The sequence below is a fragment of the Heterodontus francisci genome, chromosome 13 (genome assembly GCF_036365525.1).
Source record: "Heterodontus francisci isolate sHetFra1 chromosome 13, sHetFra1.hap1, whole genome shotgun sequence".
In the NCBI taxonomy this organism is placed as follows: Eukaryota; Metazoa; Chordata; class Chondrichthyes; order Heterodontiformes; family Heterodontidae; genus Heterodontus; species Heterodontus francisci.
Window position 1 is genome coordinate 100946423 of NC_090383.1, and position 27757 is coordinate 100974179.

A 27757-nucleotide genomic window follows, 5' to 3' on the forward strand; every position below is an offset into this window, starting at 1 on the left:
CTATATCATGGTTTATTCTGCAGCTTAGCAGAAAAAATTACAATAAATTGTCTACTTAATAGCAATTCCTGATTTTATCTTTTACTTGAAGTATTTTGGCCTGCTTTTTGGTGAATTTCAATCTTTTGAATTTTTGACTGCTTAAGTTAGTAGAAAAGGCATAACTATTGATACTGCCCTGTGAATCTAAACAGGTTCTGGTTAGCAGTTCTGGATCTGAAGAAAAGGCCTATTCGTGAGGTGCCATCTCGTGTTCAAGAAATCTGGCAAGAGTTTTTAGCCCCAGGAGCCCCTAGTGCCATTAATGTAGACTCCAAAAGCTATGATAAGACCACACAAAATGTGAAAGACCCAGGAAGATATGCATTCGAAGATGCTCAGGTGAGCAAATTATGCTGCTAAAGAGATGCAGTTTATATTGGCACTGATATGGGAAATGTGCATTTGCATATGTCCAGTGACAATATTGTAAGATCTCACACTATATATTAAAGGCACATAGCTATCTTTGCATTAATGGATACCTGAAACAAATTCTCTTACAATTATTACTGTACCATACAACTAAATGTAAACTGTGAGAGGGGCAATGATGGCAAGGCATAGTAGTGTAATAATGACCTATTCCATCAAGTGGTAGGTTCAATACCCACCTCCTTTGATTTTCCCACGCTGGGGCAATCAAATGGTGAATCACCTCAAGTTGCTCCTCAGATTAAGTTTCAGGCGACCAGTTCAAGAGGCCTGAGAGAAAATTGCCAAGCTATTTTGGCTGGAGATTGGCACTTGATACATGGAGGACTAAAAGACTGAGGGAACAGTTGATCAAAAATGGAGAGAACAAAAATAGAAATTAAAGGGCCTGTATAACATTGAATCCTACAGAATGCGCTCATGCACTCATGAGCATTAAGTTTACTTTTGTTAATGTATTTGTACTAATTGCAAGAATTAACCATAGTGGCCAAACTTTCTAAGCTAATAAAAAAGTTTAACATACAAAGCAAAGCTCTTAAAAGGTCATTAATATTTCACCAAGTTTGTTCATTTGAATTTCTGCCCCTCATCACATCAGCCACCCCTTTATTTTTATCTGCCTTTTATTTAAAAGCTCTCATAGTGCCGCTGCCACACAACCACTACTTTTTGTTTTAGCAAAAGCACAATTATCTGCATGGAATGCATGGTAAATTAGTTTGGATCATTCATAGTTTTAGTGCAATTTTCACAAAGAGAACAGAGGAGAGAAACTTTTGAATCTATACATAGAGTGGAGTCCTGCTTCAGGCATTCAGTGCCAATAAGTACCAGGTCAGATGTAGCACAGCCAGATGCAGAGTAAAGCTCTATAGTTAGACTATACTATAACATGAAAACACAACACTTTAGGTACACTTCCATAATGTAGCCTGCTCATGTTTACAGTTGACAACTTGTTCTTTTAGGAGCACATTTACAAACTGATGAAAAGTGATTCCTATCCTCGTTTCATACGTTCCAGTGCCTACCAGGAGCTGCTCCAGGCTAAAAAAAAGGTACTTGTTCATAGTTGTCTTTTGTTTGTACCTTAGTCATCAAGCCTCTAATGACCTGCTGGAGATACGGGAAAAATGGTTGGTATTGGAGCAGTAAAAAAGGCAAAGAAAATCACTTTTTCATCTTCTGAACTTACGTTATCACACATAACATTGGCTAGTGATTATTGTAGTTTTGTGTATATTGATTTTAGTAGCATTGCACTTTAACTGCAAAGTATTTATGTTTTATGTTACTGTTTATACAGTAGTTAGTGTCACAGCTTTAAAATTATGCCAATTTTATTTTCAATATCCAATAATGCCATATCACTAAACAGCAAATAACTTTAGCAATATTAAAACTTTCCGTCCTTAGTTCCTGAGAACGCATATTGCAGCCATGCTGCCCACAACTTTTCATCAGTGGGTGCAACAAAGTGGGGTGTGCACCTGCAGTCTCCCACACTGTGCTCCTGATGGGAAAGGCTGCAAAGAGTGAGTTTGTAAAATTGTCCCTGAAGAGTTCGCTTTTAAAGAATAAAAATAGTATTTCACAAGCATGCATATAACAAACTTTGATTTGACATGTTTTTCATGTATATAATTATTGGACAAATGTAGAGGTTTTACATCTTGGATTCCAAAAACCTCTGGTCTGGTCACTAGACATACATAAAAGTTACAACACCAAAACAAGTCATTTGTGGAAAATCTGTGTCGGTGCTTACCCTCCATGTGAGCAAATAGTTCTAATCACACCTATGTTCCCATACTGCTTCAACCCTTTTCCTTCATTCACCTATCCGAACTTCTGTTGAATGTTGATATAGTTTCTACCTCAACCACTAACCCTTGAAGTGAATTCCACAGTGTCACAACACTCTACGTAAAGAAGTTTCTCCTCCTGCCCTCTGTTCTAAATCTCTTACATTTAAGCTTGCATTCTTTAAGCCCCTCATTCTTAGCCCCTCAGATACTGGAAACAGTTTGCTTCTATCCTGTCCCATCCTTCCATAATTATAAACACATATATTACATTACCCATAACCTGTGTTGTTCTAATAGCTAAAGTGTCAATTTTTTGAATATTTCTTTTTTGTATTTCCTCATGCCAGTGAATCTGCATTGAACCCTCTCTAAAGCCACAATGCCCTTCCGATAGTGCAGAGCCTAATACTGCACACTACTCTAACTGAGGTCTTATTAAGGTTTAGTATTAGCTCATCATTAAATCTTGACTCTTATATTCTATACTTTGTGAGATGAAGCCCAGAGTTCTGTGAGCTTTTTTTTTAACAGCCTTGTCAACTTGAGGTGGTGCCATTAACATTCTGTAGGGGTGACTGCTGTGGAAACCAGGACTTGCAGGGAGTGTGTCTCAGGAAATTGGAAGTATTCAGGCTGTTATTTTCTCTGTATTAATTTTAATGGACAGAATATCATGAAATGTGATTTCCCAAGATGTGCTCCCTATAAAGACCAGTTTGTTTCGGGAACACTACATCATGGAATCCGCCATTAGGTGTAGTGACATTGTAAATGTGTTCATGAAGATTTCTTCTGATACTTCTAGTGAAATTGTAAGCGTGTTCTTTTAGAATGTGACTATGATTCACTAGAAATAGCAAACAGAGGAAATCTTCAGTAACCACCTACAACATTGCTACACATCACAAACCAGAAGATTTTTTAACTTAAAGTCTACTAATGGAAACAGTTGGCCCAATCTTGACTGGGGCTGGATTTCTGAGCAGGACTGAGCAGTTGTGTTCGGGAAACTGAAATGTCCCCGGGAAGGCTGGTAATCCTGGTGGAGGTCTGCGATGCTGAAGGGGGAGGTTGGTAATGCTGAGGGGGATTCTGGGGATCCTGGGGAGAGGTCCAAAAAAATCAGGGGGTAGACTGGCAGGGAGAACTCCTGTTCCTCCCGGCCTCCCACAGACCCAAAATTTGAAAACAAAAAAACTTTTTCTTTCTGTCTATGTATATGTGCTCTCTTTTTCTCCCTCTATATCTTTCTCCTTTCCTCCTGCTGTTCCTTTCCCACTCAAACATTTTTATCCCATCGTTTTTCGTCATTTCTATCCCTGCTTTGTAATATCCTTGTTTAGTTTGAAAGGCAAGCACAAGATTTGTAGGCTGCACTATGACCACTGGCACCAATGATACTCTATTCTGAGATGACAGAAGAGCTGTTTGGTGTAAGCAATGAAGATGCTGATCAATTCATTCTTGAGTTAAGATGCTGCATTTCTGCAGTGCACACTAGTTCAGATCTATCAAAATCTCGTTTCATTTATGGCTAATGGATCCAAGTATCTGGAAACACTGAGCCCTTAACATTTGGAGCGTAAACTCTAGAAATGAGCAAAACTATCAGAATTAAACAGACATGTAACATGCTATAGCTTCTTTTAGAGTGTAAATGTGCGATTTCAAATTTTGTTCAAGATATCTGAATCAAGCCAAACTAGGCCAACTCAAACCAGTTTAGCGGAAAATTTCAAAATCGATGGCAGTAGGAAATATTAATTTATATTTTCCTTTTCTAGAAATGTGCAATCTTCTCGAACTGAGAAAAGAGCTGTCACTTATCAACACCCAAGCTGTAATTTTACACCAAGCTAACATAGACCAGATCAGTTTAAAACCCAGGAAAATGTCTGAAACTGCAGTTTTGAACATTGCTGGCACCCATAGTATATTATTTGTCAACGTTGGTGTGATTTGGATTATACGTCTCTATTACCGATTAGAACTTGGTGATCATATTTTGTTAGCTGCTAACTATAAAATTATGTGATACTTAATCTTTACCCATAAAAATCTGTGAACAATTAGAGGTTGTATAGTTAATAGTAGTAGATTTGGAGCAGTATTGTATACAGTTAATACTATGTATTCTGAAGTGTTTACTACTTTATGCTTCAACTTTTCATTTCATTATGTCTAATTTACCAATATGTCCTATGTCATTATTCAGTTATCAGTTCTGCAGTTATTCTTATTTTCTTCCTAGCTGATGCTGCAACCTATTATTTTGCCATTCATTCAGTTCTTTTGTTTGCCTTGTTTGTTTCTTCTTTATGTTTCTTTATGTTAATTGAAGTCGAGAATCATTGAGGATCATTTTGAGAAATATACTCACAATATGGTAAGTTGATATTTGAGCCTGAATGATAATTCCACAATGCAGACCCAGGCAGTGAAGTTGTTGCAATCTTTTGTACAGATTCACAACTTCATGTAGAAATGAAAGTGCTCGATTTCAATTTCATATCTATTCCTTTAGATGTATTGTGTTTCTTATTTTATGTGGAGACCATTATAAAGCTCATGCTATCAAGTCCTATGTGCATTTCCTCTTTTCTCGAATGTTCCTGCTTAGACTCGGGAATAACAGCATGATGACTATGTAGGTGAAATGTTAGTCTAGACGGTTAACCTTATTGGACTTAACTATAAACCATTGTTTTAAATTAACCATCCCCAAGCATTCTAAATCTTTGACACATGCTGGCTTATTTCTGCCTAGAGCCCTTTTATTCTCTCTTCCATTCTGAGTTGCTTGAACCCTCACTGTATTAGTCAATTGTATACAGTCCTCAAAGATGTTTCAGTGGGCTGAGATTTCATCAAGCAATGTATGCAAAACATTCTTGTTTTGCATGGATGTCATTTTGGTGATATCATTTCCGAAACCAAAATACCAATAATACACCCTCAACTTTGCTTTCTCCTTGTTCACAGAAAAGTATGAACTTATTTTGAAGGATGTTCACAAAGGTAATATAAAAGAACAATGGCTTTTTTCTGTCCATGTTTAATGTCAGCTGTAACATTTTTTGTGGTGTCCTTAATGTTTGAAATTATTGGCAAGACTGCAGAAATAATTCATATTTACACATTTACATACTCAGTACATTTATTATCAAGGGCTTGAACCCTGGTCACTTACTTTCCACCAACATTTTTCACACTGCATACAGAACAGATACCTGATTCCGGGAGCTATAAATAAATCCAACCATCTCAGGAATGTTCACATGGTCTTTTAAACCAGATACAAGAGGACAAATCTTAGTACAATTGGGATGGCACAATATATCTCCAATTTTAATGACCATGGACCACCAACATACCAAGATTAGTCACAGTGTATTGCCACAGTAACTAAAGCTCCACAGGAAGTGTTTCATTATTATTTTCATCCTGAATCCTTCGCTTGCTTTTCATTTCATTTTTAATTTCTGTCAATCCTTATGTTGCTATTCATCATCCATTTCACACTTCACTTATATTTTTTGAACAACTTATCCCATGCATTTTATGCTCTCCAGTTGACCGGCAAGGACATAGTGTAACTCAACAAATCTCACATTACCGCTGTACTTGGACTGTCCTTCCAATAAACATGTTCACACTGTGCAGAAAGGAATCCAATCTCCAGTCCCCAATTCTTGCCCAGTTTCTCACACAATGAGCAGAAGCAAGGTTGAGATTTGAACCGGAGTTCCAACACTATAGCAATTGGGCCAATTTAATTGCATTTTGTGTAACCATTCTACTTTAATTCTTTCTGCTATTGTTCATTTTTCTATTCTATCTTATCTCCCTTTTTTTCTTTTAACTTACTCGCATTCGCTTTTTTGATTTTATTTTCCCCTTTTTCATCTTAATTGGCTTCCTTCTCTGTCTCGCTGTTCTCGTCTCTCCAGTCACATATCTGCTATATTTTGCCCTCTCCCTTGACACCCATTATCACACCAGTTGTCCTGGCAGTGACTACGTCTTTTTACATTCCAACAGTTATCACAACCCTGGAGGGAAGCCATTCTGTGTCTCTTATATGCATCACAAAATGCGATTGGCCTCATGATCAGAATTTTTAAATTCCTCTATTGTACAACCTGGCAGGGAAACGAATTACAAGTGATTTATAATTCTGTTGGGATATCCCTAAAGTCTTAATCTGATGCAGTAGAGAAAACGTCGACACATCTTTGAGAAAGCGTGAGGAATCTAAAAGACTGCCACCGCTGCACGTATTCTCCTTCCAGTATACTTACAGCTGCTGGTTCCATAGATCAGGAAAAGTAGAGCTCAGCACATGCAGACCTATACTCTGCTTACTGGCCTCCAAGCAATGGTAATGAGACAGTCAGCCCTTTGCTAACCTTGCAACAAACTTCAAAAATGTTCCCGATAGTCTGACACAGGATTCTGTTATATTGCAGCCAATGTGAAGGTAAAGGGATGTGTAAGGTCTGACACTGCTTCTGCTAAACTAAATCATGCTGAAATATCTACAGTTATATTTCACTGTCTTCATCAATTCAGTGTGATTTCAGTGCCAAACTCATACAAAACCTGCAGGAAACTTGCTATTCTGTTATTCAAATCTGGAGAAATAATTCTAAGTTTTGACAGAAGCATCATTCTCTCATCTGACGAAAGTGCAGTAGGTTACCATTTATGGAAACCTCCTTGTGTGGCTTCATCAAACAATCCAGCAGTGATAAGATGTCTGAAACTTTAGTGAGTAAGAAAATTGAGGAGATATTTGAAATTGCAAAATGAATCAATCCCAAATAAGCTCATTTGGTTGGATTTGCTATCCATTTAGTCAATTGGTTGCAATCAAACCCAATGTTAGCAGTTTCTTTTTAGTTTCTTGCTGTTTAAATTCAATCCATGATGTACTTTCTATGACTCCACCCTTTACAAGCAATAACATTACACTGTTATTGATTGAAAGCTAAATAGGGATACATTCATAAACTTGCACTCACAGAGAGCCCAGGTTGGAGAATCAGGGTTACAGTGTTGTGTTACGACCAGGTAAGAAAGGGGTCTAGGGTTCTCTCTCAGCCTTCACCTGGTCTTACCGTAACAGGGTTTAATTTTAAACACACCATGTTTTTAGCTCCCCCTTGGTGAATCCTTGTTCACTAACTTCCAATTATAAGGCAAATAAACTAGCCAAACACGTTTTCATAGGTTTAAAGAAAAAGGGTTGAACTTTATTAAACTTAAACTCTAATTCGGTTAACGCCTACGGATACGCTAGCATGCATACATGTAGATAGAGACAGAAAAGAGCAGAAGAAATGAAGTGGAAACGTTTGAGGCAATATCTGAAGATGTTTTTGGCTACTGTTCTTCAAGCTCGCTGTAGAGTCCTTGATTGTAGGTAGGTCTTGCTTTTCGTTGGGGCCAGTATTCTTCTTAAACCTTGTTCAATGTAGGAGACTTTTCTCTCTTGAAGTTCATGTGTCCTCAGTGTGTCCAGAAGCTTGTGAGAAAGAGATGGGAGCAGAGAGGTGAGTTCTTCTCACTCCAGGAGCAAACAGTCTTTCTGAGTTCAAAAACTCTGTGGCTAGTTCAAAAAACCCTGGAGCAGCCAGTTAGCCATGTGACCAGCTAGTTTAACCAGTCCTGGCTTTTGTGGATTGTATCACCTTAGCAGTTTGTGGAATGCTCTTCCTTACGCCTTCAATGTCTGGTGATCAAAATCCATTGTGGGTTGAATGTGTCAGGGAATGGTCCTTTTGTCTCCAGAAGCACTGTCTGTTAGTATGAAAATGCTTTTCATTTAAGTGTCTGGAAGCCCTTGTAACAGGCCTTTTCTTCTTCCCAGCAAGTTTAAAATCAATGTTCATATGACAAAATTAATCTGCCTCATTCTTGGCAGGTGGGGCCCTGCATGACGCCTCCACACCCAGCAGAATGAAATACGATTTGTGAAAAGTGCATTTCATTAAAAAGGGTTGAGAGAGAAAATATAAGATACAGGAAAAAGCGTGCGTCTCTCTCTCTCTCAGTCATTCACATTCATTCATAAATCCTAAGACTTATAGCCTCTCTTTTCTTGGTAGCAGTGTTGCTTTAAACTGCCCTTTTTGGCATCCCAATAAACGTGTGTTTCTTTGATGAAGTTTTTCTTCAGTTTGCCCATTTCCATGATTGCCTAGGCTCTTTGTTCCTGTTGAGGTCTGTAAGAAGGTGGTGTGGAGGGGGTGGCATTTAATTAGTCCTAAGTTGGAATCATTTTGCTCAGGAGAGTCCATAGGTCTACCCTGAATTCTCTTTCAGTGCTTTGCTGAGTTATGCAAAGGCTTTTGACTTCAGGGGCTGGGTGGTTCTCTTTTTTTCTGACTGTGGGGGAGGATTCTTTGCTAATCTACCCTTTGTCCTCTGGGACACTCCTGCCTGCAGGTATTTGTGCAGACTACTGTACTCCACTGTGGTGCTTTGATTAGAGGTCTTTCTTTGTTTCTTCAAGTTCCTGTAAATGCTGTTAGCAACTCTGGTGGGGTGCTTCTAGTGTCTGCATTTACATAGGAGGATGTGGGATCTAACTTTTCACATTTCTCGGGGTTGGCTGACCGGACAGTAGGGGTTTTCATCAGGGGTTCCTCCTGGCCTTCCTTTAACCTGCCCTCTTGGTCGTTTTCTTCTCCTTCCCTTTCTAATCTTTTTCCAGCCTTGTGCCTGCCTGTCCCCTTTTGTTCTTGGAGGAGATCCCTTACAATTCACTAGCCCTCTGCTGGAGGGTCCTCCTAATACTGGTAAAGGACTTATGGGTGCTGGTTTCACTGTAGGTTGGGGTTTCCCCTCAACCTGGCACATGTGGCAACTCCTGCAGTACTCCACCACATCTTTGTGGATTTTTGGCCAGTCAAACTGCTGTCTTATGTGGGCTTTGGTCTTTCGTATACCAGCATGTACAGCCACTGTAGTCTCTTGGGCCCTTCTTAATATTTCTCTCCGATACCTCTGCGGCACCACTAACTGGTGAACTACTGTCCACTCCTTGCTCTCAGGTCTGTGAGGAGAACTCCATTTCCTCATCCGTATCTCATTCTTTAAATAGTAGCAATCAGGGACTCCCTCTGCTTCAGTTTCAGACTGGGCAGCCTGTGCGAACTGCCTCAATACTGGGTCAGCTCGCTGAGCCTCAGCTCGAGAAAATCCATGAAATTCATTCCCTGGGTCACCTAACTTTCCAAAGAAAGTCTCTGATAGACAGACCTCATGGTCATCTGCCTGCAGTGCCAATTCAGTCTCCTCTGGGGTAGCTGGTTTGATCATAGCCTCACTCTTTACACATTCAAAGAGACTGCAGGGGACAGTCTCCTGCCACTGCCTTGTCTCTCTGACCTCCTGTGGTCTTTCTTTCACTCATGGGGGGGGCTACCACCTTCACCCGTGCCAGATCATTACCTAGGAGCAGGTCAACCCCTTCCACAGGCAAACTAGGGACAATCCCTACGGTCACCGGTCCGGAAACTAGGTCGCACTCCCGGTGCACCCGAGGTATTTGAATCGAGCTCTAAATGTAATGGAGAACGTGGTGAAAGCATCAAATGGAAAAAAGCTTTGTAAAAAAGCGGTGGATGCCATGGCAACCATATTGGAGATGGCAGCATCTGAGACCAATGAATCCGAGGTGACAGATGAATCCCAGGAAACAAAACAAGAAGCTGCACTTGAATGAGGAGGATGATAATGAAAAATCAGAACTTACAGGTTTGGGCATACACTGCCCTCCAATACCATTCACCACCATTTTGGTGTTCACTGCACTCTCTGGGGGAAAGGTCAGGCCTTTTCCCAGTAAAAGGGATCCAGTGGCCCCTGTGTCCCTGAGAATCACTATGGGCTTGCTTGCCCCACTCAAGGGATATGGGGTTACTTTTCCTTCAAACACAAAACCCTGATAACCTTCAGGAATCCAATTAACTTTTCCTGCACTTGCAGTAGTAAGCTTCCTGGGTCTCACTCTTACAGCAGTTAAAGATACAGCTTGCTCTGTGTGCTCTCCTCCAGGATTCCTTCTTCACTGAGCAGGTGTGCCCTGATTAACCCTACTGGTTTTCCCTTTAGTTTCCAGCGGTCAGCTTTCAGATGATCTGCCGTATTATAATGGAAGCACACAGGTTTTCGGGTCTCACTCCTGCTCACAGCACCTTCCTTATTGTCTAGAGGAGGGCCCGCTGTGTATACTGCTTTTCTTTCTCTCCAAGTACTGATTGGACTCCTGTCACCTTCCCACCCTTTGTCTTTTTCGGATTTGGAGGGTGACTAGGAAAGGTTTTCTCCTGGGAAACTGACAAAATTAAAGCAAACTCAGCAGCCAGAGTGGCTGCTTGCCGGGCTCTCTGAATTCACTGCTCCTCTACATGGGTCTTTATGGAGAGTGGGAGAGAGTGTATAAATTACTCTAACAGAATTACTTCTCTGAGATTTTCATAGCTGAGCTGTACTTTAAGAGCCCTGAGCCACTGGTCAAAGCCAACTGTTTACTTCTTTCAAACTCCAGATAAGTTTGATGAGCTTGCTTCTTGAGGGTTCTAAACTTTTGGTGATAGGCTTTAGGTACTAATTCATATGCCCCAACAATAGCATTTTTTGTCAGTTCATAATTTAATGAGCTCTCATCTGGCAACAGGGAATAAACCTCATGGGCTTTTCTAGTTAGCTTGCTTTGCAATAAAAGAGGCCAAATCTCAACTGGTCATTTTATCTGCCTTGCCACTTTTTCAAAAGATGCTCCTACATCTCCCTCAGTGAATTTTGGGATTAGTTGAGATAGTTTTAACAAGTCTGTACCCATCCCTGAATTATGCTCCTCCATATTGGCCATGCTTTCACTGAGGTTACTCTGTCACCCCCTAGTTAACTCAGGCCGCTTCAGCTCTCCTTCTTCGCATTCTTTCTGGAAGGTTCTTTTTCTGTCTCTCTCCTGCCTCTCTTTGTCTTCACGTTCCTTCTGGGAGGCTGTTTTTCTCTCTCCTGCCTCTCTCCCTCTTTTTCCTGTCTCTCCCTTTCTCTTTCTCTTTCCCTGTCTTCTCATTCAAGTTTCCTTTGTTCCAGTTGTATCTTTGCTAGCAATACCTTGTCAGGGTCTACTTCTCACGCTGCTTCTGCTTCTTCAGATTCCAGGGAAAAATGGTTGGCTGCTAGCCTTTGGAGTTAAGACTTCCTAGCCTTGCCACGTACAGTATTCCCACACTGCTCAGCCATTTCCTCAACTCCTCCATAGACAGTGCTTTTAACTTATTACAAGTTACATCACCCTGGCTTGGAGAGCTACTAGCTTCAGTTGCAGACATATTAGTATTCAAGCACACACAACCACAAGAAAACCTGTATTGAAACCTTGCTGTTTTTTTATTGGGAACAATTTGGCTTCCCACTTACAATTTCTCTCATTTATCTGTAGGTAAAATCCTGGACGAGCCCCCCAATTTCTGTTACGACGAGAAAGGGGTCTCGGGTTCCCTCTTAGCCTTCACCTGGTCTTACCGTAACAGGGATTAATTTTAAACACACTGTGTTTTTAGCTCCCCCTTGGTGAATCCTTGTTCATTAACTTCCAATTATAAGGCAAAGAAACTAGCCAAACAGCTTTTCATAGCTTTAAAGAAAAAAGGTTGAACTTGATTAAACTTAAACTCTAATTCGGTTAATGCCTACAGACACATGACGCGCCCACGCTAGCATGCATACACGATACACACATGCAGATAGAGACAGAAAAGAGCAGAAGAAATGAAGTGGAAAAGTTTGAGGCAATATCTGAAGATGTTTTTGGTTACTGTTCTTCAAGCTCGCTGTAAAGTCCTTGATTGTAGGTAGGTCTTGCTTTTCATTGGGGCCAGTATTCTTCATAAGCCTTGTTCTATGAAGGAGACTTTTCTCTCTTGAAGTTCATGTGTCCTCAGTGTGTCCAGAAGCTTGTGAGAAAGAGATGGGAGCAGACAGGAGAGGTCTTCTCACTCCAGGTGCAAATAGTCTTTCTGAGTTCAAAAACTCTGTGACTAGTTCAAAAAACCCTGGAGCAGCCAGTTAGTCATTTGACCAGCTGGTTTAACCAGTCCTGGCTTTTGTGGATTGTATCACCTTAGCAGTTTGTGGAATGCTCTTCCTTACGCCTTCAATGTCTGGTGATCAAAATCCATTGTGGGTTGAATGTGTCAGGGAATGGTCCTTTTGTCTCCAGAAGCACTGTCTGTTAGTATGAAAATGCTTTTCATTTAAGTGTCTGGAAGCCCTTGTAACAGGCCTTCTCTTCCCAGCAAGTTTAAAATCAATGTTCATATGACAAAATTAATCTGCCTCATTCTTGGCAGGTGGGGGCCTGCATGACAATTGTAACTGCATTTCCCACCACGGTCCTCTAATGCACTAGGAGCCCAGGATCATGGAATGATGTCTTATGTCTTGTAAAAGACTAAATGCTGGTCTGCCAGCTATTGTCCTGTCTTCTGTTTAAAGGAAACTAATTTAAATCTCAGCGTATATATTTGAAAGAACTGCTATTGAGGTGGAATTGTATTCTTATTCCACCATGCAACTGCAATTGATACCAGCAATTGCAGTAGAGCTCACGGTCATGTAGTTTCTTATTACATAGGAAAGTACAGGACCGAAAAAGATGATGCATCCATCTGATCAGTCCTAATGAGTGCTGGAGCATAAAGGAGGACTCCATGATCCCTTGGGAACTCGCAAATACATGTACTTTTATTAACAACTAAAACGCTCTTGTGATAGTTTAATTGCAACTGACCTTGCTACTGAATTATGATTTAAGTTTAATATCTCTTGAAAATCATTAGCTGCTATATTACATTTCTGTCCTGCAAATTCCACAAAAATCATTACAAACCCATACCAGCTTAATGCTTAAAGTCCCTGTAAAAATGAAAGCTTGGACCAATATAGTTAAAGGATTGGATTATGGAAACAATAAAGGAGAAGTCTGGTTGGAAAAGAATCATTGTCCAATGATACACTCACAATGATATAAAGTTCTGATTTGTATCAGAGCAGCTCATCTGAAATCTAGAGGCTCAAAGGCAGGTATTGAAAAAGAAACTGCAAGATATCTGAAAAGCAAATCATAGTGTATGAACATTCTAAAGGAATTAAGAAGTCGAAACAAGATCAAAGGGGGAGTGGTCAGTTATTTAATCCAGTGAATCACTAAACCATACAAATAAGGAAAAGTCCTGTGTCTGTTTCAGCTGGGGAAGGCCTTGAGTTAGAGAGACAAAATGGCTTGGATTCCAGCTGCTGGTTGCTATCCAGTCACCACTGCTCGTGGTAATCCACATTGTATGAACACTGGAATCTCTATAAAGAGAGACCAAGACAAAAATTTGATTCAGTAGTGCCTGTATTTTTGCCGCTGTAGGTACTGCTTCAGGTCCAAAATGCTGACTACGCCACACATGCACATTTCTGGTGCTGGCTACACCAGACACCATTTGAGCAGGTCATTAGCACAGGTGCTAAGAACGTGCACCGGAAGTATGCAGAGTAGGAAGATTGTGACGTCAGTCAGTACGTAATGCTGCTTTGACTATCAGTGCCATTTTTGACCCCAGCACTCCAGCTGACTCACTCTCCTAAGCTAACATAGCTAAACATGTGTTCAGCAGCAGGAAGTGCCCCCCACCACATCCCAACCCTCTCACCGGTGCTATTTAAAGAGATCTTCAATCACTTTCAGGTTAATTGTTCGTTCATTTCTGCTGGCTGTTAGAGAGAAAACATGAAGCAGGCCAGTTCGCCTATCGTCAGTCGTTGGAAAGATGCTGGAAACTATTGTTAAAGAAGTCTCAACATTACACTTAGGAAAAGCATAGTATGGTTAGAACAAGTCAGCATGGTTTTATGAAAGGGAGATCCTGTTTGACAAATTTATTAGAGTATTTTGAGGATGTAACTAGTAGGGTAGATAAAGGGGAACCAATAGTTGTAGTACCTGGATTTCCAAAAGGCCATCAATAAGTTGCCACATAAAAGATGAACAAAGTGACTCCTGACAATGCATTAGGCGCCCCGACATCATCAGAGTGCTCCCAGCTGCGCACATGCGCGGAACGGTCTCTTGCTGTCAGTAAGGTGCTGCACATGCGTAACCTACGGTCTTGCCAGGATTAATTCGCGCATGCATGGGAAAACGTCATCGCATACTGGAATGCCATCCCGCTTCTCTTGCCCAGTGCTGCCTCCTGTGCCCATCTGTTTGTTGCTCACTCCCGCCTTCAACCACCCCACGCACCCCCCCCACCCCCGCTACCTATCGGCCACTCGCTCCCCCTCGCTGCTTCATCCCCATCAGCCACTCACTCTGCTCACTGCTTCAAACGCTGCCCCCCCCCCCTCATCGACCACTCGCTCCAGGCCTCATTGCTTCATCTCCCACCACCCGCTCCCTCCTGCTTCTCCCTGCACCCCCCCTGTGCTTCTCCCCCCCCCCTCCGTCCCACTTCCCCCTTTCCCCAAGTCTTTCGTTCGCAGCCTTCTTCCCCTCCCCTGCCTGTCCCTATTTTGTCAATCTCTCTCTCTCTCTCTCCCACTTCCCCCATGAAGAGCAGGAGTGGGGTGATAGGGGTGGAGAAGTGGGAGGGAGCACGGTGGAGAAATGGGACGGAACGGGGGTAGGAGAAGCGGAAGGGAGTGGGTGGGGCACAAGGGAGAGGGTGTAAAAGTGGGAGGGACCGAGGGGGTATGAAGCGGCAAGTTCTAGTGCGAGTGGCTGACAAAGGGGAGGGTTTGAAGTGGTGAGCAGAGTGAGTGGCTGATGGGGATGAAGCGGCAAGGGGGAGCGAGTGGCCGACAGATTGGGGGGGCGGGGGGTTGAAGTGGGGAGCATGTGGCTGAGGGAAGGCAGCGGCAAGGCCGGGATCAAGCGGACAGGCGCAGGAGGCATTGCCGCAGGACAGAAGCGGGATATTGTGGGGGTGGAGTGGGATTGCAGTGATTGAATTTAATTTGTTTTTTGTGATAAATTGAGTCGCGCCATCTTTAATCCTGGCAGCTGCCTAAAGCGTCACAGACAGTGATGTTTCAGTGCATGAGGCTGCATTTGTGCATGTGCAAGTACTACGCCACCTGGTGGTTGCGTTGTCAGCAAGCGCAGCCAAAGATTAATAGGCAAGATAAGGGCTCATGGTGTTGGGGTAATATATTAGCATGAATAGAGGATTGCTTAATAGACAGGAAGCAGAGAGTGGGCCTAAATGGAGCATTTTCAAGTTGACAGGCAGTGAATAGTGGGGTGCCGCAAGGATCAGTGTTGGGGCCTCAGCTATATATTAATGACTTGGATGAAGAGACAGAGAGTAATGTATCTGAGTTTGCTGATGATACAAAGCTCAGTGGAAAAATAAGCTACAGGAAGGACATAGAGAGGCTGCAAAGAGCTATAGACAGGTTAAGTGAGTGGGCAACAAGATGGCAAATGGAGTATAATGTAGGGAAGTGTGAAGTTGTTCACTTCGGTCTTAAAAATAGAAAAGCAGAATTTTTTTAAAAGGTGTGAAACTGGTAAGTGTTGATGTTCAGAGAGACTTGAGGGTACTCAGACAGGGAATATACAAAGTTAACATGCAGATGCAGCAGGCTATTAGGAAAGCAGATGGCATGTTGGCTTTTATGGCAAGGGGATTGGAGTACGTGAATAAAGAAGTCTTACTAACATTATACAGGGCTTTGGTGAGACTGCACCAGAAATACTGTGTGCAGTTTTGGTCTCCACATTTAAGAAAGGATATACTTGCACTGGAGGCAGTGCAGCGAAGATTTACTAAATTGGTCCCTGGGATGAGGGGATTGCCCTATGATGAGAGGCTGAGTAAATTGGACCTAAATTCTCTGGCGTTTAGAAGAGTGAGAGGCGATCTAATTGAGACATACAAGATTATGAAAGGGCTTGTTAGAGTAAAAACTGAGAGAATGTTTCCACTGATCAGAGAATCTAGAACACGGGGACACAGTCTCAGGATAAGGGGCCGATCATTGAGGACTGAAATGAAGAGATATTACTATACTCAAAGGGTTGTGAATCTTTGGAATTCTCTACCCCAGAAGGTTATGGATGCTCCATCATTGAATACATTTAAGGCTGGGATAGATAGATAGATTTTTGGTCTCACAGGGAATCGAGGGATGTGGGGAGTGGGCAGGAAAGTGGAATTGAAGCCCAAGATCAGCCATGATCGTATTGAATGGTGGAGCAGGCTCAATGGGCCATATGATATACTTCTGCTCCCTGTTTCTGCTGAGTTAGTTGAAGCGTTTGATGGTTTGTACTGCAACCTAAAGTTTGTGAAGTCTACAGGGACTGGTGTGGCCTGTGGTGAAGACCTTGGTTCTGCTCACAGCACTTCACCCCTGTCATAGGTGCTGTAGTTTCTATCCCCCTTGGTCTGCAGCATGAAAGGGAGAATGAAGAGAGGCGACACAAAGGGGGTCAAGCTGCTCGAAGAGGGAGGAGGGAGAGAACGGCTGTCATCAGGAGGCCTTATCCATTCAGGGAGCATTTCTCCTATTTCAACCTCAGTGAGTAACAGTGTACGTGCATCATCTGTTTCACTAAAGAAGTGCTTGCTGAAATCTGCCACCTGTTGCACCTGCAGCCTCAGAACAGGAAGAAAAATAGCATTTCCAGTGGCTGTAAAAGCGACCGTGGCCTTCACCTTCTTCACGTTGGGCTCCTTCCAGGCTGGAGCAGGCAACATCTCAAACATCTCACAGTTCACCATCCACTGCTATATAAAGGAGCCTCTGTATGCAAGAGTGGGGAATACACTGTATTCTATCTATCCACAGAGAAGCAAGCAGAGCGAGCATGCGGCTTCGTCAGGATAGCAGGCTTCATGATGGTGCACGGTGCCTTTGACTAAACACATGTTGCTTTGCAGGCGCCGCATGTAAATTCAGAGATGGACCACAGCTGGGTTCTACTCCATCAATGTCCAGCTGGTGTGTGACCATACTCAAAAACATCTTGCAGTTTAGTGCCCAGAATCCTGGCAGCAGTCATGATGCCTTTATTCCGTGCACAAAAAGCAGGACAAATCCAACTCGGCTAATTACTGCCCTATCAATCTACTCCCGATCATCAGCAAAGTGATGGAAGGGGTCATGGACAGTGCTATCAAGCGACACTTGTTTGGCAATAATCTGCTCACTGATGCACAGTTTGGGTTCCGCCTGGGCCACTCAGCTCCTGACCTCATTACAGCCTTGGTCCAGACATGGAAAAAAGAGCTGAACTCCACAGGTGAGGTGAGAGTGACTGCCCTTGACAATAAGGCAACATTTGACCGAATATGGCATCAAGGAGCCCTAGCAAAACTGAAGTCAATGGGAATCGGGGGAAAACCTCCGCTGGTTGGAGTCATACCTAGCACAAAGGAAGATGGTTGTGGTTGTTGGAGATCAATCTTCTCAGCTCCAGGACATCACTGCAGGAGTTCCTCAGGGTAGTGTCCTCGGCACAACTATCTTCAGCTGCTTCATCAATGACCTTCCTTCATTCATAAGGTCAGAAGTGGGGATGTTCGCTGATGATTGCACAATGTTCAGCACCATTCGTGACTCCTCAGATACGGAAGTAGCCCAAGTCCACGTGCAGCAAGACCAGCACAACATCCAGGCTTGGGCTGATAAGTGGCAAGTTACATTCGTGCCACACAAGTGCCAGGCAATAACCATCTCAACAGGAGAGAATCTAACCATCGCCCCTTGACGTTCAATGGTATTACCATCGCTGAATCCCCCATTATCAACATCCTGCGGGGTCACCATTGACCAAAAACTGAACTGGACCAGCCACATAAATACGGTGGCTGGAAGAGCAGGTCAGAGGCTGGGAATTGTGCAGCGAGTAACTCACCTCCTGTCTCCCCAACGCCTGTCCACCATCTATAAGGTACAAGTCAGGAGTGTGATAGAATACTCCAACATGCCTGGTTGGGTACAGATCCAACAACACTCAAGAAGCTTGACACCATCCAGGACTTAGTAGCCCGCTTGATTGGCACACCAGTTACCACCTTCAACATTCACTCCCTCCACCACCAACGCACAGTGTCAGCAGTGTGTACCATATACAAGATGCACTGCAGCAACTCACCAAGGCTCCTTAGACAGCACCTTCCAAACCGCAACCTCTACCACCTAGAAGGACAAGGGCAGAAGATGCGTGGGAATACCACCACCTGCAAGCTCCCCTCCAAGCCACTCACCAGCCGACTTGGAAATATATCACCGTTACTTCATTGTCTTAGGGCCAAGTTCCTGGAACTCTCTTCCTAACAGCACTGTTGGTGTACCTACACCCCAAGGACTGCAGCGGTTCAAGAAGGCAGCTCTTCACCATGTTCTCAATGGCAGTTAGGGTTGGGCAATAAATGCTAGTCTAGCCAGTGACGTCCGCATCCCGTGAACGAATAAAAAAAAAGAAAGGCACAAGGGTAAGGTTGCGGTGAGGGGAGGGAGTGAACCAAGAGGTACATTCTTAAACTGTCTGCATCTTGTATATTGAAAGAGATTGTGTGATGAAGGGGAAGTGGGATGTGAGAAGGAGACATCGGTATGAGCATATTGTCATCTTTGATGCTTTCAGCCCCACAACTGGCCATGTCCTTTGTCACAGCCTCTCCAATGTTGCCGAGCACCATCTCCTCTATCGGGTTGACGACATGCAAGTGTCCCCATCACGTGCCAGTTAGGTGCTACTGCCTGCAATTGTGTGCCATCTTGTCCTGCAAGAGAGTGAGATGTGTTTCAGTGAGAGTGGTGCAATGTGTTTGGGGCTGTCATGGTTGAATAGCTGGCAATTTGTGCATGCTGTGAGATATGAGTGTGAAGCTTGCAGCAGTGCTAAGTGTGTGAGGTGAACGTGAGGTATGAGTCATGGTTGGTAAACAATTTTGGTAGGTGAGTGATGCGGGTGTGGTGCATTGAGCAGTGTGAAGCTAGTGGTTCAGTTGTAAGGATATGGCATTTGAAAATGTATTCACTGACCTTGATTGCTTGTGTGAGGTCATTGAACTTTTTACGGCATCCAGGTCCTCGGGGCTACAGGGCTGGCATTGACTGTGATGGCTATCTGCTCCCACTGCCTTCACACTGTCTATCAGGAGGGACTCCTGATGCCCTGTATATAAAGGACCTCTCTCCTCCTGTCCATCTCCTGCACTAAAGCCTCCAGTGGTGCACTGGTAAACCTTGGATCCCATTCTCTGTCATGTTTTGCAATTCTTGACTCATTCTGAGGGAAAACTCTCTGCTAGAATGAGTTCCAGTATCTGCTCCAGTCAAAAAGCGCCTCCCCTTTAAGTAGTGCAGGCTAGCGTTAACTCATGATAGCCTCTCATGATTTTACGGCCCCAGTTCATGCATGTTGCCACTCACCAGCAAGCTTAATGCTGGCTGCACACTACACTCATTTACATTATTAGGTAGCACAAAGTTCGCTGCCTGCATCAGAAGCAGCAGGTGCTGGGTCATTCTACATCATAATCCCTCTGCCTGTTTTTGGACCTGTCCAATTTTGTTGTCTGGGGTCAGCAACAACTACTCCTAGCTCTGGAACAACACAGCCCAGGCGTAAAATAGCCTGCCCCAAAATGTTCTTTAACCTAGCTTCAATAGTTCATTCCACTCCAAAAATGTAGCATGACTTACTGAAATGCTAGTGAAAGGAACTGTTATCCCTGTTTCCAGGAATAAATTATCCCCATCCCAAGGAGACGAGCTTGGAGGTAGGGCCGGGACCAACATTGCTGGAGGCAGTATTTGACTGGCAGCAGCTACCCACACGGCAGCAATGGGTAGCTAATTAGACCCAACTAAGGGCCCACTCGGGGGGAAATTGGTGATGCCGCCGGGTTCTTCCCAATGACGGACTGGTCCCCCACTGAGGCTCCAGCCTGGGCAATGCCTGGAGGCGTCCTTCCGGTGGCAGCCTGGGGGGGCCCAGTGAGGCTCCCTTTAAATCCCCCAACCCATGGAGCCATGGGTGCCAGAGGGCCACAGCTGGGGCCTCAGGTCATTCTGTGGAGGGATGCCCCCTTCACAACGATGGCCTGAAAGCTGTGGTCACACTTATTTCTTACACTTTTATAATTATAGTGCTCACTGACCTACATTGGCTCTCCGTCAGCCAATGTCTTGATTTTAAAATTCTCAGCCTTGTTTTCAAATCCCTTCATGGCCTCTCCCCTCCCTATCTCGATAATCTCCTCCAGCCCCTCAAACCTCCAAGATACCTGTGCTCCTCTAATTCTGACTTCTTGTGCATCCCTTATTTTAATCACTCAATCATTGATGGCTGTGCCTTCAGTTGCCTTGGCACCAAGATCTGGAATACCCTCCCTACACCTCTCTGCCTCTTCACCTCACTTTTCTCCTTTAAGACATCCCTTAAAACCTACTTCTTTGGCCAAGCCTTTTGTCATCTGACCTAATATCTCCCTATATGTTTTGGTGTCATACTTTGTTTTATAATGCTCCTCTAAAGTATCTTGGGATGTTTTATTACGTTAAAGGTGCTATATAAATGTAAGTAATTGTTGTTATTCTCAGAGGATACCTCCATCTTGAGGCCCCCTCATGTCCTTCAACCTTCATCGGCAGCGCCTGCCTCTCCCAGTGGGGCTGCCAGCCGGACATTGCTGCAGGCCCTCTGATTGGGCCTGCTGGTCACCTGGTCTGCCAATCATCCTTCATTGGACAGGGCTCCCAAAGGCAGCTTCTTAATTGACCGCATCCAGGAAGATCGTGACCACGGCCACTTCTGGGTTCCTGGCCCAGAATTGAGCCCAGCGTCAGGGTCCCAATGATCTCGGCAAAATCCAGCCCCCAGTGTCAGCAAAATCAGTGCAGAGTAAAGTTCCCTCGTCCAAAAATGTGGCTCAGCCCAAACCTCAACATAGAATCCCCTCGTGCACTATTGTACCATTTTTCCTGTTTACCTCATCAGTATCCAGTGGCCTCACTAAGTGAGATTGCCAATTAGAGGAAGTGCCTTTACCACCTCAGGACATCCCATTTTACAGCCAATATAGTATTTTTGGAGTGCGGTTTCTGTTGTAATTAGTACTCTGCTGCATTCTCACAACCGCCAGGGACTAGATTGAGACAGCCCAAACATACCTCACACTGGACCTTTATATTCAGAAGTGACTTTCAGCTGGGCTGGATTTGAACCCAGTTATCAAAAGTAAAAGGCCAGTGTCTAACCCACTGCACCATTCAGTTCTTCAAGCATGTTACTTTAATTTCTCACACATTACCAAGCATGTGTGAATATGTTACTCTACTGCCACATTATGGGGCAGTTCTGTGCTTCGGACTTGAGCCCACTGACACCTGCTCTAAACTCATTTTACCAATGAATATATTGAATATGGACCCTTATTTTGATTATAGATCCTGAAATACAATTTTGATTTTATGTTAAGTTTCTACAAAGGTTATTAACGTATGCACCATGCAAGGTTACACTTCAGGATGAAGGTAGGAAACAAAAGAGTGATAAACCAGACAAGCATCACAAATCTGATAGTCCAATTGTAGATGAAGTCTTCATCAAAGGAAACTTGCCAAGTTGTAGCATCAATAGTTTTGTATCATTTTCCCTCCTTTCCTTTTATTCTTTTACGTTACTGTAATTTTGTTTCCCACCATATTATTCCATAAATATGTGTTTTCTCTGTGCACTGGAGCATTGTTGCTACATTCTGTATGATCATAGAAAAATAGCTTTCAATCATTCTGAAAATGACACCATTTTGCACAAATTATAAGTCTTTCTAACTCTTGCCAATCATTGACAGAAACATATTTGATGCAAATGTGATTCCTTTCTGGGTGTGGTGTATAGATCAACTGATGTGGAAATTAGGTCTACAAAATATGGCTCAGTCGCACCAGTAGTTTCGATGTTATGGGTGCTGTTTTAATATCAAAATGGTGTCCATGCTGCTTCCGCTTATTTCTGGTGCGCTTGCGCTGGACGCCATCTTGGTGAGGGCATTAGTGCGAGTGTTACGAGCATGCGCTGGAAGTATGCAAAGTAGTTGGATCATGACGTCAGGCGGCATTTAATTTTGATTTGATGCCAGCACTGCCATTTTGTACTTCACCGCTGTAGTTAACATCCTCTCTTAAACACACACAGCTGTACATGCATTTAGCAGCACAAAGAACCCCCAGCCCCGCCCCCAGCACTTGTTAAAGGGATCATCATCAAATTGAAGGTTAATTGCTTGTTACTTTCACTGGCTCTGCACTGGCTCTGTTGAGCTTATGGAATCACAGAATCACAGAATAATACAGTGCAGAAGAGGCCCTTCGGCCCATCGAGTCTGCACCGCTGCAGACAGGTGTCTACCTAATCCCATTTGCCAGCACTTGGCCCATAGCCTTGAATGTTATGACGTGCCAAGTGCTCATCCAGGTACTTTTTAAAGGATGTGAGGCAACCTGCCCCTACCACCCTCCCAGGCAGGGCATTCCAGACTGTCACCACCCTCTGGGTAAAAAAGTTCTTCCTCAAATCCCCCTTAAACCTCCCACCCCTCACCTTAAACTTGTGACCCCTCGTAACTGAATCTTCAACTAAGGGGAACAGCTGCTCCCTATCCACCCTGTCCATGCCCCTCATAATCTTGTACGCCTCGATCAGATCACCCCTCAGTCTTCTCTGCTCCAGTGAAAACAACCCAAGCCTATCCAACCTCTCTTCATAGCTTAAATGTTCCATCCCAGGCAACATCCTGGTGAATCGCCTCTGCCTCTGCACCCCCTCCAATGCAATCACATCAGTACTCCAGCTGTGGCCTTACCAAAGTTCTGTACAACTCCAACATGACCTCCCTGCTTTTGTAATCTATGCCTTGATTGATAAAGGCAAGTGTCCCATATATGCCTTTTTCACCACCCTATTAACCTGCCCTTCTGCCTTCAGAGATCTATGGACAAACACGCCAAGGCCCTTTGTTCCTCGGAACTTCCCAGTGTCAGGCCATTCATTGAATACTTCCATGTCACATTACTCCTTCCAAAGTGTATCACCTCACACTTTTCAGCGTTAAATTCCATCTGCCATTTTTCTGCCCATTTGACCATCCCATCTATATCTTCTTGTAACCTAAGACACTCCACCTCACTGTTAACCACTCGGCCAATCTTTGTGTCATCCGCGAACTTACTGATCCTACCCCCCACATGGTCATCTATGTTGTTTATATAAATAACAAACAATAGAGAACCCAGCACAGATCCCTGTGGTACGCCACTGGACACTGGCTTCCAGTCACTAAAACAGCCGTCTGTCATCACTCTCTGTCTCCTACAGCTAAGCCAATTTTGAATCCACCTGATCAAGTTACCCTGTATCCCATGTGCATTTGCTTTCTTGATAAGTCTCCCATGTGGGACCTTGTCAAAGGCTTTGCTGAAATCCATGTAAACTACATCAACTGCACTACCCTAATCTGCACACCTGGACACATGCTCAAAAAATTCAATCAAAATTGTTAGGCATGACCTCCTCTGACAAAGCCATGCTGACTATTCCTAATCAAATTTTGCCTCTCCGAGTGGAGATAGATGCTCTCCTTCAGAATTTTCTCCAATAGTTTCCCTACCACTGACGTGAGACTCACTGGTCTGTAGTTCCCTGGCTTATCTCTACAACCTTTCTTAAATAGTGGGACCACATTAGCTGTTCTCCAGTCCTCTGGCACCTCCCCCGTGGCCAGAGAGGAATTAAAAATTCGGGTCAGAGCCCCTGCAATCTCCACCCTCGCAATCTCCACCCTCGCCTCCCACAGCATCCTGGGACACAAATCGTCCGGACCTGGAGATTTGTCCACCTTTAAGCCTTCCAAAGTGCTGGGTGTTTTGAGGAGTTGGTTACAGTTGGTAAAGTCTGCAAGGAGTGCTGTTACATGTGGGGCAGGCATTGGTTGGTACTACATGGGCTCTGGGCACACCGCATTCCCAATCATGAGTGCCGTAATAGCAATATTCCTTGGGTTGCAGCATGAAAGGAAGATGGTGCACAGGCAGCAGATAAGATGACAGGCTGCTCACAGACAGAGAAGGACGAGGAGGAAAAGCACTCACAGCAGGAGGCTTTATCCACTTAGGGTCTTCCAAGAACATTTATTTTACCTCTGCCTCAGCCAGGTATGGTGTGTTCATCATCTGTGATTCATGAAGGAGGTGCTCACAGAACTCTGCCACTGCTTGGAACCAGGCTTGCAGCCTCAGAGCAGGACGAGGATGGCATTGCCAGTGGCCATGAAGGTGAACGTGTCCCTAAATCTTTTCACATTCTTCCAGGATTCCTTCCAGACTGGAGCAGGCAATGTTTCTAACATCTCCTAGTTTGCCACCCATTGCTGCATCAGAGAGGTGACAGAGGCTCTTTATGCCAGGAGAGGGGAGTTCATTGTGTTCTCTCCGAACAGAAAGAAGCAGGCGGAGCGCGCATGTGGCTTTGTGGGCATCGCATCTCACTGAAACTGCAAAGGTTGCCACTCAGTGTGCAGTTGGTGTGCAGCCATGCATAGCACATCATGTTTGTAAATTCCTACTATCCTGGCAGCAGTCATGATGCATTCATTCTGCACCAGTCCGCTATTCCATCAATCTATCAGCTACATGTCAAACCAATGGGTGGCTGCTGGATGGCTGCTCTACACCTGGCTCATGACACCCAATCACATGTGGTCAACATGTGTAAATGAGAGCCTTGCTGCTGTGAGAAACATTGAGTAGACGATTGGGATGCTGAAGCAAGGGTTCAGTTGCTCTGGAAAATCCCTCCCATACTCACTGGAGCAGGTGTCCCAATTCATGGTGGTCTGCTGCATCCTGCACAACCTGGCCATCATTAGGGCACAGCCCTTGCCACTACAGATTTGGTGACCACCTCAGGAGGAGCAGGAAGAGGTGGAGGAGGAGGAAGAGGAAGGGAGGAGGCAGCGGACAAATCCAGGTTCCAGACAGGCTGTCTGTAAGCACATAATTTGACTCCAGTTCCTGTGATTACAACCCCAGATCAACATTGTCCAACAGTCCGACACATTATCATCCTCGGTTATGGACCATCACAGCATCTGCTTGGCCACATTCCTGAAATACAAGCTAACACAAAACAACCATTCCATATCAACTTTATCCAACAATACATCCAGTATTCCATACAAAACTCAGCTCATTGCCCATGTGCATTCAACTAGTTTCTGTCCCATACCCCAATGCCTGTAGCATGGCTGGTGGATCGCTGATGGTTTCCAGGGAGGGAGACTGTACATGGCCTTGCAAGATGCCCTCAAAGAGCTTTTGACCTAGAAGGCCCAGCTTCAGACTGCAACACTTCATCATGTGCAGCAACAGTCTGGAATGGCTGGCTGGCTGACAGGCAACACATGGGCACTGGTCGAGTGGCAGTGGTGGAAGAACGAATACTGTCATCTTGAGAGAGGACAGCAGGTTCATGCTCCAAGGAGCCGCTGCCATTGTCCTGGGTCAACACCTCAGCAACCCTAGTAATCTATTGGAGGACAAATTGCTAGAACTGCAGTGAGACCCTGCAAGTTCCTTTGACCCTGCAAGTTCCTTTGAGCACTGGAATTGTAACCACGATGACAGCAGTCTGAGCTTCCACTGCAGCACTCATACATTGGGCAACTTCTACTTGTGCTGCAATGGAAGATGAGGCATTAGCCATCAGATACTGCAAAATAGTTGGGTTCAGAAGTGCTGTCATAGAGTTGGCCACCATTCCCATGCTGGAAAGGATGGCCTGCAAGCTCTGCATGATATCCTGTGCCAAATTGGAGCGGACTCCTTCATGCCGTTTGACGGTGACAGCAGTCTTTCTGGCAGGACAGCCAATGCAACAAGCATCTCGGTGTGCAGGATCATCAGCATTCTCCTGCAGGCTGCCCCATTGATGTCCTCATCTGAGTTCTCTGCAGCAGAACTCAGGTATGACCTCACCCTCCACGAAGCTGGTATGTGCATTACCCTTTCCCCCTGCCCCTAGCTGCAGACTACTCATGCCCAGGGACTTACTACATGCAGATCATGCCTCTAAGCTACCTTTAAAGTGCGTGCAATGTGAGTGTTGGAGCTGCTGGCTGCAAGTGTCAGATTGAGAAATGGAGTTTCTTTTTCGTCAGTCTCTTCTTCTTCTTCTTCTAGACCTACAGCCTCCTGCATAACAGCCTGGCCAAGCAGCAGTTCTTGGATATCTGAAAGCATAAAGGCACAAAGGCAAGGTCGGGGTGAGGGATGTGGGGGAAAGCAAGAGGTGCATGGTTACACAATTTGCAGATTGTAAATCATAACTGATTGCAGGATGGGAGATGTGTGAAGGTGGATTAGTCAGGAACATGCCATCATCCTCTCTGATTTCAGCCCCAATGCTGGCCACCGCCTCAGTGACAGCCATTCCAATGATTTCTAATGTTGTCCCCTCCATGGGGCTAAACACATTGAGCTGTGCCTGCCCCCGCCAGTTAGCTACTGCTGTGGCTGATTATGGGCCACCTTGACCAGCAAGAGAGAGGAAAAGGCGTCAGTGAGTGTGCTGCAATGTGTTTGGGTGATGTCCCTGCCAAAGTTGCACACGATAGTGTGCAAGCTATGAGATGTGAGGCATGTGTCTTGGTTGGTAGAGATTGTTGGTAGGTGAGTAAAGGAGCTGTGGTGAATGGAGCAGTGTGTGATGTTAGTGGTGCATTTGGTAGGATCTGGCATGTGGAGATGCATTCACTGACCTTGACCACTCATGTGAAGTCATTGAACTTTTTGTGGCACTGCATCCAGCTCCTCAGGGCTAGACTGCTGGCATTGGCTGCAGTGGTTACCTACTCCCACTGCCTTCTTAGTTTCTGCCCCATGAGCGAAGAGGACTTCTCACCTCTGAGCACCGCCTGCGCCAGTGCCTCCAGCATGGCATTGGAGAAAATTGGGGCATGCTCTCTGGCCTGTTGTGTCATTTTTGTGGGTTCTTCCTGGTCTTTAACTCCTCTCCTCATATGCAGGTACAAGGGGAGAACTGGCTAAGGTAAATTGGGTAAATAGACTAAAAGGTATGGCAGTAAATGAACAGTGGGAAACCTTTAAAGAAACAATTCAAAATGTTCAACAAAAATACATTCCATTGAAAAACAAAAACTCAACCCATCCAGGAAGTTAAGGAGAGCATTAGATTAAAAGAAGAAGCTTACAATGTTGCAGAAAAGAGTAGTAAGTCTGAGGATTGGGAGTGTTTTAGAAACGAGCAAAGGGCCACCAAAAAGTTGATAACAAAGGAAAGAATAGAATAAGAGAGTAAACTAGCCAGTAATATAAAAACAGATTCTAAGAGCTTTTATAGGTATATGGAAAGGAAGAGAATAGCTCTT

The 27757-nt window shown here is 44.2% G+C and overlaps 1 protein-coding gene across 5 annotated transcripts in view; it reads left to right on the forward strand.

Moving 5' to 3' along the window:
* The window catches only part of LOC137376137 (regulator of G-protein signaling 7), a 477275-nt gene that overhangs the window by 444352 nt on the left and 5166 nt on the right, over window positions 1-27757 (forward strand). For 4 of the 5 annotated variants that reach the window (XM_068044150.1, XM_068044151.1, XM_068044153.1 and 1 more), the window contains 2 exons: window positions 195-381; window positions 1446-1535. In XM_068044150.1, coding sequence (XP_067900251.1) covers window positions 195-381; window positions 1446-1535 — 277 coding nt within the window. Of the gene's footprint in view, window positions 1-194; window positions 382-1445; window positions 1536-4069; window positions 4628-27757 lie in introns of those variants that run through there. The other variant, XM_068044152.1, reaches the window with a different exon arrangement.